The 14,781-nt window shown below is 51.7% G+C and overlaps 1 protein-coding gene across 8 annotated transcripts in view; it reads right to left on the bottom strand.

Annotated features, from left to right (window-relative positions):
- The window catches only part of LOC140426826 (lateral signaling target protein 2 homolog), a 115,537-nt gene that overhangs the window by 36,477 nt on the left and 64,279 nt on the right, over nucleotides 1-14,781 (bottom strand). For 4 of the 8 annotated variants that reach the window (XM_072512056.1, XM_072512057.1, XM_072512054.1 and 1 more), the window contains exon 2: nucleotides 676-816. The exons of 1 other annotated variant lie outside the window; for it this stretch is intronic. Coding sequence is in view for 5 of the 7 variants with exons in the window: in XM_072512054.1 (XP_072368155.1) it covers nucleotides 676-816 (141 nt within the window). In the remaining 2 variants the exon portion in view is untranslated. Of the gene's footprint in view, nucleotides 1-675; nucleotides 817-1,515; nucleotides 1,655-14,781 lie in introns of all 8 variants that reach the window. 3 more of the 8 variants (XM_072512052.1, XM_072512051.1, XM_072512050.1) reach the window with 1 other exon arrangement.

Here is a 14,781-nt window from a genome sequence, read left to right on the forward strand (position 1 = left end):
CATCAATGGTAACTCTAGGAGGGGTTTAGTGATGGCAAGCCACTGAATGGCAAGAGACACAATTAGATGTTCTGCTATTTCTGCTGATTTTCAGCAATTTGTAATTTGCAACAACATTTTTTTTTACAAAAAGAGGACTGATTGCTTTATAGAGAGCCAACATGGAATTGATAGGCTGAATAGCTACCTCTGTACCGTGATTACTCTACGACTTTCGGCAACGTAGCACCAGGCAAACCTTAGATCAATCCCAGTTAATTAAAATAATAAAGTTATGAAAACATAGTTGATGAAAGAGGAATGAAAAATATATGAACTGGGAGGAAGTACGAAGATCTGAATTTTTAAACATGTAATGATGGTGTATTTGCCTAACTAGATTGAATTGGGATGTGCAAGAGGTACTATTAGAAATACTTCAACTAGGCTTTTGTATTATGTTTAGGTTTATCCTCGGAAATATTTCAACTTCCCATTATCATTTCTTTTGGCATATTGCTTGGCAAAAAAATAAGTTGCATGCATTTAATGACTGATTCAATATAACCAAGGGTGAACTTCCATTGCAACTACCAGAGACGCAAACACAAATTGCTTCTGGCACGTTCAAGGTAAAAATTAGATTTGCTCTACCACACAAGACTGTCTGCATGAGCCCAAGCCTAAGTCACTGACCTGTCTGGCCCGAAGATTATTTAGTTGGACGATATATTGTTGGGGGTCATTGTGCAGATTCACATTATTCAGCTCAGTCAACACTTGAGTCACTTCCTTATCCGCATAGAAGAACTGAGCCAATGGATGTGGGTTGGACCTCTGTGAAAACAGACAAAAGTACCAGTGTCAAAATACAGAAATGGGCCAGCGGGAACATCCCACTACAACATCCTATTGGAGCACATGAAAAGACATTTAAACTCCAGCCGTAATTCATAGCCATAGGATCCTGACTCTTCAGAGAACAGCCAAACAGGCTCATTAGAATTTGTCTTGCAGCAGTGTAAAAAAAAAGAATAAATTACAACTAGTTTGGGAGTTCCTTGTGCACACAATTATACACATTTTATGCATTTTCCAAATAACAGCCTACAGAAGAGTAACTTGATCCAGAGTTTTAAGTAGAGCTTTTGATGGTTTGCTACCTTATGAAAAGGTGAATTATTCGCTACCATTCAACTAAAATCATCGAAACGGATGGACTGCCAGTCTTTTCAGAAGACTGCCTCAGCAAATGGAAATGTAGAGAATGTTACCCATTTATACTAAGTTGCCAACTCTCAAGCAACAAAAACAAAATTAACTGAATCAAAGGAATGTAACAGCAATCGTAACCAATGCAAATAATCAGTGCGTTTGTGTGTGAACATCACTTTGATCAAGAGATAAGATAATTATAGCTCCCTCCAAGCAATTATTTTTAAGAAAAATAGGCGTCCCTTAATCCCAATGTACAAATAAAAACCAAAACTCAATGAGAAATTTAAATAACAAAATTTAAACACGTGCATGTTTTACCTTCCTCCTCATTTCCTGATGCCAAATCTGCAGTTCAGTTAGATTTCACAGACGTGGACCTACATTTTTGACTCTTTCAGTATTTAAAATTTCAGATTTTTACTTCCTCTTTAGGATGGTGTCAATCGACTTCTGTACCCTTAAAATTAACAGCATGTTAAAAATTAAAACCTCCAAGTAATACATCCATACTGATAGCATAGTGGTTAGCACTATGGCTTCACAGCTCCAGGGTCCCAGGTTTGATTCTGGCTTGGGCCACTGTCTGCGCGGAGTCAGCACGTTCTCCCCGCGTCTGCGTGGGTTTCCTCCGGGTGCTCCGGTTTCCTCCCACAAGTCCCAAAAGACGTGCCGTTAGGCAATTTGGAGATTCTGAATTTTCCCTCTGTGTACCCGAACAAGCGCCGGAATGTGGCAATTAGGGGCTTTTCACAGGAACTTCATTGCAGTGTTAATGTAAGCCTACTTGTGACAATAAAGATGATTACGATTATTCTTACAATATATGAAATTGTTAATGATGCGGAGATCGTGGCCAGTGGTAGTAATGATGTGGAGATGCCGGTGTTGGACTGGGGTGAGCACAGTAAGAAGTTTTATAATACCAGGTTAAAGTCCAACAGGTTTGTATTTAGTGACATCGAAACAAACCTGTTGGACTTTAACCTGGTATTATAAAACTTCTTACAGCGGTAGTAATGTCAGCGGACCAGTGATCTAGCGGCCCAGGGCTTCATATCCCACTACCGCAGCTTGTAGAATTTGAATGTAATTCATACATCTGGAATTAAAAGCTAGTCTCAGTGATTGTCCACTGTTGTCAAAATCCATCTGGTTCACTCATGCCCTTTTTTAAAAAAAAACATTTTTATTAACGGTTTTCATAAAATATCAATAACAATATGAGAAAGAAAAAAGAACCCAACAGGGTTAAGTACAAAACACAATCCAAAAAAGCAACCCCCCAAACCCCTCCCCCGTCATAAATACATTAACATTAACACCCCGACTTAACACAACAGGTGTATACACCCCCTCAGACCCTCCAGTGTAAATAACAAACAAAAATAAAGTAAACCACCCCGCACGAGCTGCTGCTGCCATTGACCAATGTCTATCGTTCTGCCAGAAAGTCTAAGAACGGTTGCTGCCGCATAAAGAACCCTTGTACCGACCCTCTCAAGGCAAATTTCACCCTCTCCAATTTAATGAACCCTGCCATATCGCTGATCCAGGATTCCATGCTTGGGGGCCTCGCATCTTTCCACTGAAGGAGAATCCTTCGCCGGGCTACCAGGGACGCAAAGGCCAGAATTCCGGCCTCTTTCGCCTCCTGCACTCCCGGCTCCTCTGGCACCCCAAATACTGCGAGCCCCCAGCCCAGTCTGACCCTGGATCCTACCACCCTCGACACCGTCCTCGCTACGCCCTGCCAAAATTCTTTCAGTGCTGGGCATGCCCAGAACATATGGGTGTGATTTGCTGGGCTCCCCGAGCACCTAACACACCTGTCCTCACCCCCAAAGAACCGGCTCATCCTTGGCCCGGTCATGTGTGCCCTGTGCAGCACCTTAAACTGTATGAGGCTGCGGCTCACCCTCCCTAGGGCATCTGCCCACGTCCCCTCTTCGATCTACTCTCCCAACTCCTCCTTCCACTTACCTTTCAACTCCACCATCGAGGCCTCCTCCTCCTCCTGCATCGCCTGGTAAGTTTCCGAGATGTTCCCCACTCCCACCCACCCCCCCCGAGAGCACCCTGTCCTGTACTGTGTGTGGCAGTAGCTGCAGGAATTCCACCACCTGCCGTCTGGCAAACGCCCGTACCTGAAGGTGTTCCCCGGGGGGGGCCCGCACTTCTCCTCCAGCTCCCCTAAGCTCGCAAACTTCTCGTCCACAAACAGGTCCCCCAACTTTCGTATCCCTGCCCTGTGCCACCCCGAAAACCCTCCACCTGTTCTTCCTGGGGCGAACCGGTGGTTCCCCCGTAATAGGGTCCACGTCGAGGCCCCAGCTTCCCCCCTATGCCGCCTCCACTGCCCCAAAATTTGAGGGCCGCCACCACCACCGGGCTCATGGTATACCTCCTTGGAGGGAGTGGCAGCGGCGCCGTTGCCAGCGCCCCCAGATTCGTACCCACACAGGATGCCGTCTCCAGCCTCTTCCATGCAGCCCCCTCCCCCTCCATCACCCACTTGCGCACCATCGTCGCATTGGCGACCCAGTAGTACCTACAGAGGTTGGGCAGCGCCAGCCCCTCCCTATCTCTACTCCGCTCCAGGAACACCCTTCTCACCCTCGGAGTCCCTCGCGTCCACACAAACCCCATTATACTCCTGTTAACCCGCCTGAAAAAAGCCTTCGGGATAAACACGGGGAGGCACTGGAACAGGAACAAAACCCTTGGGAGCACCGTCATTTTGATTGACTGCACCCTACCTAACTGCACCCTACCCACCAAGGACAGCGGCAACGTGTCCCACCTCTTGAACTCCTCCTCCATTTGCTCCACCAGCCTTGTAAAGTTAAGCCTATGCAGGGCCCCCCAGCTCCTGGCCACCTGGACCCCCAAATATCTGAAGCTCCTCGCCGCCCTTTTTAGTGGGAGCTCGCCAATCCCCCTCTCCTGGTCCCCTAGCTGAACTATGAACAGCTTGCTCTTCCCCATATTGAGCTTGTACCCCGAAAAGTCCCCCAATTCCCTAAGGATCCTCATTACCACTGGCATTCCTCCCACCGGGTCCGCCACATACAGCAGCAGGTCGTCCGCATAAAGCGACACCCTATGCTCCTCACCACCCCGCGCCAACCCCCTCCAATTCCTCGACTCTCTCAGAGCCATAGCCAGGGGTTCAATCGCCAGTGCGAAGAGCAGGGGGGACAGGGGATACCCCGGTCTCGTCCCTCGGTGCAACCGAAAGTACTCGGACCTCCTCCTATTTGTGGCCGCACTCGCCATCGGGACCTCATACAACAGCCTAACCCACCTGACAACCCCCTCCCCAAACCCGAACCTCTTCAGCACCTCCCACAGGTACCCCCACTCTACCCTATCGAAGGCTTTCTCAGTGTCCATCGCCACCACTATCTCCGCCTCCCCCTCCCTTGCCGGCATCATAACGTTCAAACGCCTCCGCACATTCGCGTTCAACTGTCTCCCCTTCACAAACCCCGTCTGGTCTTCATGGATGATCTGCGGCACACAATCCTCAATCCTTGTGGCTAAGACCTTCGCCAGCACCTTGGCATCTACATTTAGCAAGGAAATCAGTCTGTAAGACCCACATTGCAGGGGATCCTTGTCCCGCTTCAGGATCAAGGAGATCAGTGCCCGGGACATCGTCGGGGGTAAAGCCCCCCCCCCCTCCCTTGCCTCATTAAAGGTCCTAACTAACAGCGGGCCCAACAGGTCCATATATTTTTTATAGAACTCGACCGGGAAACCGTCCGGCCCCGGTGCCTTCCCCGCCTGCATGCTTCCTATCCCTTTGATCAGCTCCTCCAGCCCAATCGGGGGCCCCAGTCCCGCCACCAGTCCCTCTTCCACCTTTGGAAACCTCAATTGGTCCAGGAAACGGCCCATCCCTCCCTCCTCCCGTGGGGGCTCGAATCGGTACAATTCCTCGTAGAAGTCCCTGAAGACCCCATTGATGCCAACCCCACTCCGCACCACGCTCCCTCCCCTGTCCTTAACTCCCCCGATCTCCTGAGCTGCATCCCGCTTCTGAAGCTGATGCGCCAGCATCCGGCTTGCCTTTTCCCCATACTCGTAGACCGCCCCCTGGGCCTTCCTCCACTGCACCTCCGCCTTCCTGGTGGTCACCAGGTCGAATTCGGCCTGGAGGCTGCGCCTCTTCCTCAACAATCCTTCCTCAGGCTCTTCCGCATACCTCCAGTCTACCCTCACCATCTCCCCCACCAGCCTCTCCCTCTCCCACCGCTCCCTCCGTTCCTTGTGGGCCCTAATGGAGATCAGCTCTCCCCTCACCACCGCCTTCAGTGCCTCCCATACCATCCCCACTCGGACATCCCCGTTGTCGTTGGTCTCCAAGTACCTCTCTATACTCCCTCGGACCCGCTCGCTCACCTCCTCGTCTGCCAACAGCCCCACCTCCAAGCACCACAGCGGGTGCTGGTCCCTCTCCTCCCCCATCTCCAAGTCCACCCAATGCGGGGCGTGGTCCGAAATGGCTATTGCCGATTACTCGGTATCCTCTACTCTAGCTATCAGCGCCCTATTCAAAATGAAAAAGTCGATTCGAGACTAAGCCTTATGGACATGCGAGAAGAATGAAAATTCCCTAGCCTCCGGCCTTGCAAATCTCCAAGGGTCCACCCCTCCCATCTGGTCCATAAATCCCCTCAGCATTCTAGCCGCCGCCGGCTTCCTACCCGTCCTAGACCTGGAGCGATCCAATGCCGGATCCAACACCGTGTTAAAGTCTCCCCCCATTATCAGGCCCCCCATTTCTTTTTTTTTTTTAAATAATATTTTATTGAAAATTTTTGGTCAACCAACACAGTACATTGTGCATCCTTTACACAACATTATAACAATACAGATAATAATGACCTTTTTTATTTAAACAAGAACAAAAGAAAACAACAACAAATAAATAGATATTAAATAACAAAAATAAAAACTAGCCCTAATTGGCAACTGCCTTGTCTCAGGCCCCCCCCCCCCCCCCCCCACACCCCCCCCCACACCCCCCCCCCCCACCCCCAAGTCCTGGGCTGCTGCTGCTGCCTTCTTTTTTCCCCCATCTATCTTTCCGCAAGATATTCGACGAACGGTTGCCACCGCCTGGTAAACCCTTGAGCCGACCCCCTTAGGACGAACTTAATCCGCTCTAACTTTATGAACCCCGCCATATCATTTATCCAGGTCTCCACCCCCGGGGGCTTGGCTTCTTTCCACATTAGCAATATCCTGCGCCGGGCTACTAGGGACGCAAAGGCCAAAACATCGGCCTCTCTCGCCTCCTGCACTCCCGGCTCTTGTGCAACCCCAAATATAGCCAACCCCCAGCTTGGTTCGACCCGGACTCCTACTACTTTCGAAAGCACCTTTGTCACCCCCATCCAAAACCCCTGTAGTGCCGGGCATGACCAAAACATATGGGTATGATTCGCTGGGCTTCTCGAGCACCTCGCACACCTATCCTCCACCCCGAAAAATTTACTGAGCCGTGTTCCAGTCATATGTGCCCTGTGTAATACCTTAAACTGAATCAGGCTTAGCCTGGCGCACGAGGACGACGAGTTTACCCTGTTTAGGGCATCTGCCCACAGCCCCTCCTCGATCACCTCCCCTAGCTCTTCTTCCCATTTCCCTTTTAGTTCGTCCACCATAGTCTCCCCTTCATCCCTCATTTCCCTATATATATCCGACACCTTACCGTCCCCCACCCATTTCTTCGAGATGACTCTGTCCTGCACCTCTTGTGTCGGGAGCTGCGGGAATTCCCTCACCTGTTGCCTCGCAAAAGCCCTCAATTGCATGTACCTGAATGAACAGCTCACTCTTCCCCATGTTCAATTTATACCCTGAAAAATCCCCAAACTCCCCAAGTATCCGCATTATTTCTGGCATCCCCTCCGCTGGATCCGCCACATATAGTAGCAGATCATCCGCATATAAAGATACCCGGTGTTCTTCTCCTCCCCTAAGTATTCCCCTCCATCTCTTGGAACCTCTCAGCGCTATCGCCAGGGGCTCAATCGCCAGTGCAAACAGTAATGGGGACAGAGGACATCCCTGCCTTGTCCCTCTATGGAGCCGAAAATATGCCGATCCCCGTCCATTCGTGACCACACTCGCCACTGGGGCCCTATACAACAGCTGCACCGATCTAACATACCCCTCTCCAAACCCAAATCTCCTCAACACCTCCCACAGATAATCCCATTCCACTCTATCAAATGCTTTCTCGGCATCCATCGCCACTACTATCTCCGTTTCACCCTCTGGTGGGGCCATCATCATTACCCCTAACAGCCTCCGTATATTCGTGTTCAGCTGTCTCCCCTTCACAAACCCAGTTTGGTCCTCATGAACCACCCCCGGGACACATTCCTCTATTCTCATTGCCATTACCTTGGCCAGGACCTTGGCATCCACATTGAGGAGGGAAATTGGTCTGTAGGACCCGCATTGTAGCGGATCCTTTTCCTTCTTTAAGAGAAGCGATATCGTTGCTTCTGACATAGTCGGGGGCAGTTGTCCCCTTTCCTTTGCCTCGTTAAAGGTCCTCGTCAGTAGCGGGGCGAGCAAGTCCAAATATTTTCTGTAAAATTCAACTGGGAATCCGTCCGGTCCCGGGGCCTTTCCCGTCTGCATGTTCCTAATTCCTTTCACCACTTCTTCTACCGTGATCTGTGCTCCCAGTCCCACCATTTCCTGCTCTTCCACCTTGGGAATTTCCAGCCGATCCAAAAAATCCATCATTCTCTCCCTCCCATCCGGGGGTTGAGCTTCATACAATTTTTTATAAAATGTCTTGAACACTTCGTTCACTCTCTCCGCTCCCCGCTCCGTCTCTCCTTCCTCGTCCCTCACCCCCCCTATTTCCCTCGCTGCTCCCCTTTTCCTCAATTGGTGTGCCAGCAATCTGCTCGCCTTCTCTCCATATTCATACTGTACACCCTGCGCCTTCCTCCATTGTGCCTCTGCAGTGCCTGTAGTCAGCAAGTCAAATTCCACATGCAGCCTTTGCCTTTCCCTGTACAGTCCCTCCTCCGGTGCTTCCGCATATTGTCTATCCACCCTCAAAAGTTCTTGCAGCAACCGCTCCCGTTCCTTACTCTCCTGCTTCCCTTTATGTGTCCTTATTGATATCAGCACCCCCCTAACCACCGCCTTCAACGCCTCCCAGACCACTCCCACCTGAACCTCCCCATTGTCATTGAGTTCCAAGTACTTTTCAATGCATCCCCTCACCCTTAGGCACACCCCCTCATCCGCCATTAGTCCCATGTCCATTCTCCAGGGTGGGCGCCCTCTTGTTTCCTCCCCTATCTCCAAGTCTACCCAGTGTGGGGCATGATCCGAAATGGCTATAGCTGTATATTCCGTTCCCCTCACCCTCGGGATCAATGCCCTACCCAACACAAAAAAGTCTATGCGTGAATAGACTTTATGGACATAGGAGAAAAACGAGAACTCCTTACTCCTAGGTCTACTGAATCTCCACGGGTCCACCCCTCCCATCTGCTCCATAAAATCCTTAAGCACCTTGGCTGCTGCCGGCCTCCTACCAGTCCTGGACTTCAACCTATCCAGCCTTGGTTCCAACACCGTGTTAAAGTCTCCCCCCATTATCAGCTTTCCGGTCTCTAGGTCTGGGATGCGTCCTAGCATTCGCCTCATAAAGTTGGCATCGTCCCAGTTCGGGGCATACACGTTTACCAAAACCACCATCTCTCCCTGTAATTTGCCACTCACCATCACGTATCTGCCCCCGTTATCCGCCACTATAGTCTTCGCCTCGAACATTACCCGCTTCCCCACTAATATAGCCACCTCCCTGTTTTTCGCATCCAGCCCCGAATGGAACACCTGCCCCACCCATCCTTTGCGCAACCTAACCTGGTCTATCAGTTTCAGGTGCGTTTCCTGTAGCATAACCACATCTGCTTTAAGTTTCTTAAGGTGTGCGAGTACTCGTGCCCTCTTTATCGGCCCGTTAAGCCCCCTCACGTTCCACGTGATCAGCCGAGTTGGGGGGCTTCCCACCCCGCCCCCCCTTGCCGGTTAGCCATCATCTTTTTCCAGCTTCTCACCCAGTTCCCACGCAGCTGTATCTCTCCCAGACGGTGCCCCCCCCGCCCATCCTTTCCCGTACCCACTCCCCCCTTTCCCCAGCAGCAGCAACCCAGTAATTCCCCCCTCCCCCCCCCCCTGCTAGACCCCCCCGCTAGCGTAATTACTCCCCCCATGTTGCTCCCAGAAGTCAGCAAACTCTGGCTGACCTCGGCTTCCCCCAGTGATCACGGCTCGCACCGTGCGACGCCCCCTCCTTCCTGCTTCTCTATTCCCGCCATAATTATCATAGCGCGGGAACCAAGCCCGCGCCTCTCCCTCGGCCCCGCCTCCCATGGCCAACGCCCCATCTCCTCTCCCTCCCCACCTCCCCCCATCACCACCTGTGGGAGAAAGAAAAGTTACCATACCGCAGGATTAAAACATAAAACCCCTCTTCGCCCCACCACTTTGTCCAAACGTTCATTTTCATAATCCAATCATTCCAATTTTTCTTCTACAATAAAAGTCCACGCTTCATCCGCCGTTTCAAAGTAGTGGTGCCTCCCTTGATATGTGACCCACAGTCTTGCCGGTTGCAGCATTCCAAATTTTATCTTCTTTTTGTGAAGTACCGCTTTGGCCCGATTAAAGCTCGCCCTCCTTCTCGCCACCTCCGCACTCCAATCTTGATAAACGCGGATCACCGCGTTCTCCCATTTACTACACAGAGTTTTCTTCGCCCATCTAAGGACCATTTCTCTATCCTTAAAACGGAGGAATCTCACCACTATGGCTCTGGGAGTTTCTCCTGCTCTCGATCCTCGCACCATAACTCGGTATGCTCCCTCCATCTCCAACGGACCCGTCGGGGCCTCCGCTCCCATTAACGAGTGCAGCATCGTGCTCACATATGCCCCGACGTCCGCCCCCTCCACACCTTCAGGAAGGCCAAGAATCCTCAAGTTGTTCCTCCTTGCGTTGTTTCCCAGTGCCTCCAACCTCTCCACAGATCGTTTCTGGTGTGCCTCCTGTATCTCCGACTTCACCACCAGGCCCTGTATATCGTTCTCATTCTCTGCTGCTTTCGCCTTCACGACCCGAAGCTCCTGCTCCTGGGTCTTTTGTTCCTCTTTCAGCCCTTCAATCGCCTGTAATATCGGGGCCAACAACTCTTTCTTCATTTCCTTTTTTATCTCCTCCACGCAGCGTTTCAAGAACTCTTGTTGTTCAGGGCCCCCATATGAAACTGCCACCTTCCGACGCCATCTTGGTTTCTGCTTGCCTTCCTTGCCGTTGTTCCAAAGGATCCGCTGCAATCCGGCCACTTTCCTCTCCTTTTTCCATCCGTGTCCAGGGGGAACACCCTTCTGGTTTACCGCACGGTGTTTTTAGCCGTTAAAATTGCCGTTGGGGCTCCTATCAAGAGCCCAAAAGTCCGTTCCACCGGGAGCTGCCGAAACGTGCGACTCAGCTGGTCATCGCCGCACCCGGAACCCCAGGCCCCCCATTTCAAACATACGACCCAACATACGCCGCATAAAACCCGCATCGTCCCAGTTCGGAGCATACACATTGACCAGTACCACCCTCTCTCCCTGCAACTTACCACTTACCATTATGTACCTACCGCCATTATCTGCCACAATGCTCGACGCCTCGAATGACACCTTCTTTCCCACCAAGATCGCCTCCCCTCGATTTTTGGCATCTAGCCCAGAGTGAAACACCTGACCTACCCACCCTTTCCTCTGTCTTACCTGGTCTGCCACCTTCAGGTGTGTCTCCTGGAGCATAACCACATCCACCTTGAACCCCTTCAGGTGCGCGAACACGCGGGCCCGCTTAACCGGCCCATTCAGTCCCCTTGCATTCCAGGTTATCAGCCGGATCAGGGGGCGACCCGCCCCCCTCCCCCGCCGACTAGCCATGACCCCCTCCTCGGCCAGCCACACGCCCGCACCCCACACCCAGCCCATTCCCCACAGCGGCATACCCCCGTCTCGACCCCCCCCACTCGCTCCAGCTCCTCCTTGACCTTAGCAGCAGCAACTAGATCCCCCCCCACCCACCCCACCCCCCACCGGCTAGGACCCATCCTAGCTGGTTTACTCCCCCCATTGCACTTCCGCAAGTCAGCTGACCCCGACCACTCCCGCCTCCCCTTCGACTCCTCCCATTGTGTGGCACACCCTCCTCTCCCGCTCCCCATCCACAGGCCCTCCCCTCCCCCCCTCCGTTCTAAGCGTGGGAAACAATACTCGCTTCCCTGTCCCGGCCCCGCCCCCCAAGTCTTCGGCACGGGAAAAAAGCCCGCACTCTCCACCTACCAGGCCGCGCCACCAACCAAAACAGTGCCCAAACCGCCCCATCCACCCTCCCCAACCCGAAAGAGAAAAACACAGAGAAAAAGAAACCCAAAACAATGCAACCCCCCCCCCCCCCCCCCCCGAGCCAAAAATAGGCATAACATATCCATCGCAGTCCCCAATCGCCCACCCCGACCCTCAGTCTGTGTCCAGCTTCTCGGCATGAACAAAGGCCCACGCCTCCTCCGGAGACTCAAAATAATGGTGCCGGTCCTTGCAGGTAACCCACAGTCGCGCCGTCTGCAACATGCCAAACTTCACCCCCTTCCTGTGGAGCACCGCCTTCACTCGATTGTACCCGGCCCTCCTCTTCACCACCTCCGCTCTCCAGTCCTGATATATCCAAACCTCCGTGTTCTCCCACCTGCTGCTCCTCTCCTTCTTGGCCCACCTGAGCACACACTCCCGATCGACGAACCGATGGAACTGCACCAGCACCGCCCGCGGAGGCTCGTTAGCCTTGGGCCTCCTCGCCAGCACTCTATGGGCCCCTTCCAGCTCCAGGGGCCCTGGAAGGACCCCGCTCCCATCAGCGAGTTCAACATGGTGACCACATAGGCCCCCACGTCCGGCCCCTCCAGCCCCTCCGGGAGGCCCAGAATCCGCAGATTCTTCCGCCTCGACCGATTCTCCATCTCCTCGAACCGCTCCTGCCATTTCTTGTGGAGCGCCTCATGCGCCTCCACCTTTACCGCCAGGCCTAAGATCTCGTCCTCATTGTCAGAGATCTTTTGTCGAGCCTCTCGGATCACCACCCCTGGGCCGTCTGTGTCTCCAGCAGCTTATCAATAGAAGCCTTCATTGGCTCTAGCAGGTCCGTTTTAATCTCTCTAAGGCAGTACTGGATACCCTCCTGTTGCTCCTCCGCCCACTGCCTCCACGCTGCCTGGTCTCCACCCGCCGCCATTTTGTCCTTCTTCCCTCCCTTCTTCTGGTCCACCACCACTTTTTTTGTCACTCTGCTCCTAGTTAAAGCCATATACTGTCGGGGAGCTATTATTAACTCCTTCCCACACCGGGAAACGTCAAAAAAGTGCCCTTGGGGGCTCTGAAAAGAGCCCAAAAGTCAATTTTTGTGGGAGCCGCCGAATGTGCGACTTAGCTTCGCATAGCCGCAACCAGAAGTCTCGAGAGGGAATCCATTTGGCAGTGTTCGCTTCACCAATCGGCCCAAAAAAGTCTGTGGAAACTCCTGAAAATGGTCTGAGAGTCCGTTCCAGACGGGAGCTGCCGACTGCGCGACCTACTCCTCCATGGCCGCCACCGGAAGCCTCGTCCCCGCTTCTTCAATGGCCTTGGTAGATCTTTTCACAGTTGTTCCCTCTGCTGCTAGAATTCACCTTTCATAAAGGCCCTCAAGTCAGCTTGCAGCTTTAAGCTTGCCCTTCCCCTGCCTGCATGCTGGAAGAGGCCCCTCTCTCCCCTGCAGTTACAGCTAAATCTTTTACTGTTTCTGCCGGGTCTGGTAACCAAGAGACATATCATTCCTGGGGGACACTGTCAGGGGAATGTTGCAGTCTTCTTCCCACAACGGGAAATGTCAAACAAATGCCGTGGGGGCCCTGTAAAGAGCCCAAAAGTCCGTTCCAAGCAGGAGCTACCGAAAAGCGACCTAGCTCTGCATAGCCACACCCGGAAGTCCACTAATGCCCTTTAAGGAAGGAAGTCTGCTAACATTACCTCATATGGACTACATGTGACTCCAGACTCACGGTTGACTGTTAACTGCCTTCTGCAATGGCCTAACATGCAATTCAGTTCTATCAAATCACTACGAAGACTAAAAGTAAACTGGGTGGACCACCCGGCATCTGGAAATTACAACAGCAAACACGGTCCCCGCTCAAGCCGGAGAAGTACCCCTTACTAACATTTGGAGACCTGTGTCAAAACTGGGAGAGCTGTCTCACAGACTAGTTAAGTAATAGCCATACTCACGGAATTATACATGACAGGCAAAGCTCTAGATGCCAACATCACCATTTTGGGGTATGTCCTTTCCCATTGGCAGGCACACTGACCAGAGGTAGTGGTACAGTGGTATACAGTTGGGAGGGAGGGAGTTGCCTTGGGATTCTTCAACATTGACTCTGGGCCCTATAAAGTCTCATAGCATCAGGTCAAACATGGGCAAGGAAACCTCCTGCTGATTACCACCTCAGCTGAATGAGTACTCCATTGAAAACCAACTGGAAAAAGTACTTCAGGTGGTAAGTGCATAGAATGCAACAGCAGGTAGGGGACTTCAATGTCCACCACTAAGAGTGACTCGGTAGCAGCACCACTGATTGAGTCCTAACGGACATAACTGCTAGAGTGGGTCTGCCATGAATAGTGAGGGAACCAACAAGAGGGGAAAGCCTACTTGACCTCGGCCTCTCCAATCTACTGGTCACAGACCCATCTGTCCATAACTGTAACGATAACAGTGACCACCGCATAGTCCCTGTGGAGACAAAGTCCCACCTTCACATTGAGGATACCCTTCATTGTATCGTGTGGCACTACTACGGTGCTAAATGGAATAGATTTTGAACAGATATGACACCTCGAAATATCAAGAAAAGACTGAAGGAACTGGATACTGCAAAGGCTATGAGCCCCGACACCATAATAGCAATAGTACTGAAGATCTGTGCTCCAGAACTAGTTGCACCCTTAGCTAAGCTGTTCCAATACAGGTAGAACACTGGCATTTTTTTCCCAATTTTTTTTCCAATTACTTTATCAGTTACAAAGCCAGAGCTCAGAGAGGGTGGACAGGGCAAACCCCTAATCCAGCTTCTTGTCTGCTCCAAAAAACAATTCAAATTAAATCCAATTCATGGTCCCCACAAGAGAGGCATACTGATCTTAGCCAAAAGGCAGAGAAGCGATAGAACACTGGCATTTACCTACCAATGTGGAAAATTGCCGTGGTATGTTCTGTCTACAAAAAAGCAAGACAAATGCAACCCAGCCAATTACTGCCCGATCAGTCTGTGACAATGCAGGATTTTAGATATATTGGATTATCAACATTTGGCAATTTAACGATTAAAAGCCTGGGTTAGAGCATGTTTGACTGTAGTAGCCATATTTTTTGCACGATCAGAAAGCTTTTAGGAGACGGAGGTAAAACTGACCATCGTAAATGCCTGCCCTAATGCACTGT

The sequence above is a fragment of the Scyliorhinus torazame genome, chromosome 7 (genome assembly GCF_047496885.1).
Source record: "Scyliorhinus torazame isolate Kashiwa2021f chromosome 7, sScyTor2.1, whole genome shotgun sequence".
Classification (NCBI taxonomy): domain Eukaryota; kingdom Metazoa; phylum Chordata; class Chondrichthyes; order Carcharhiniformes; family Scyliorhinidae; genus Scyliorhinus; species Scyliorhinus torazame.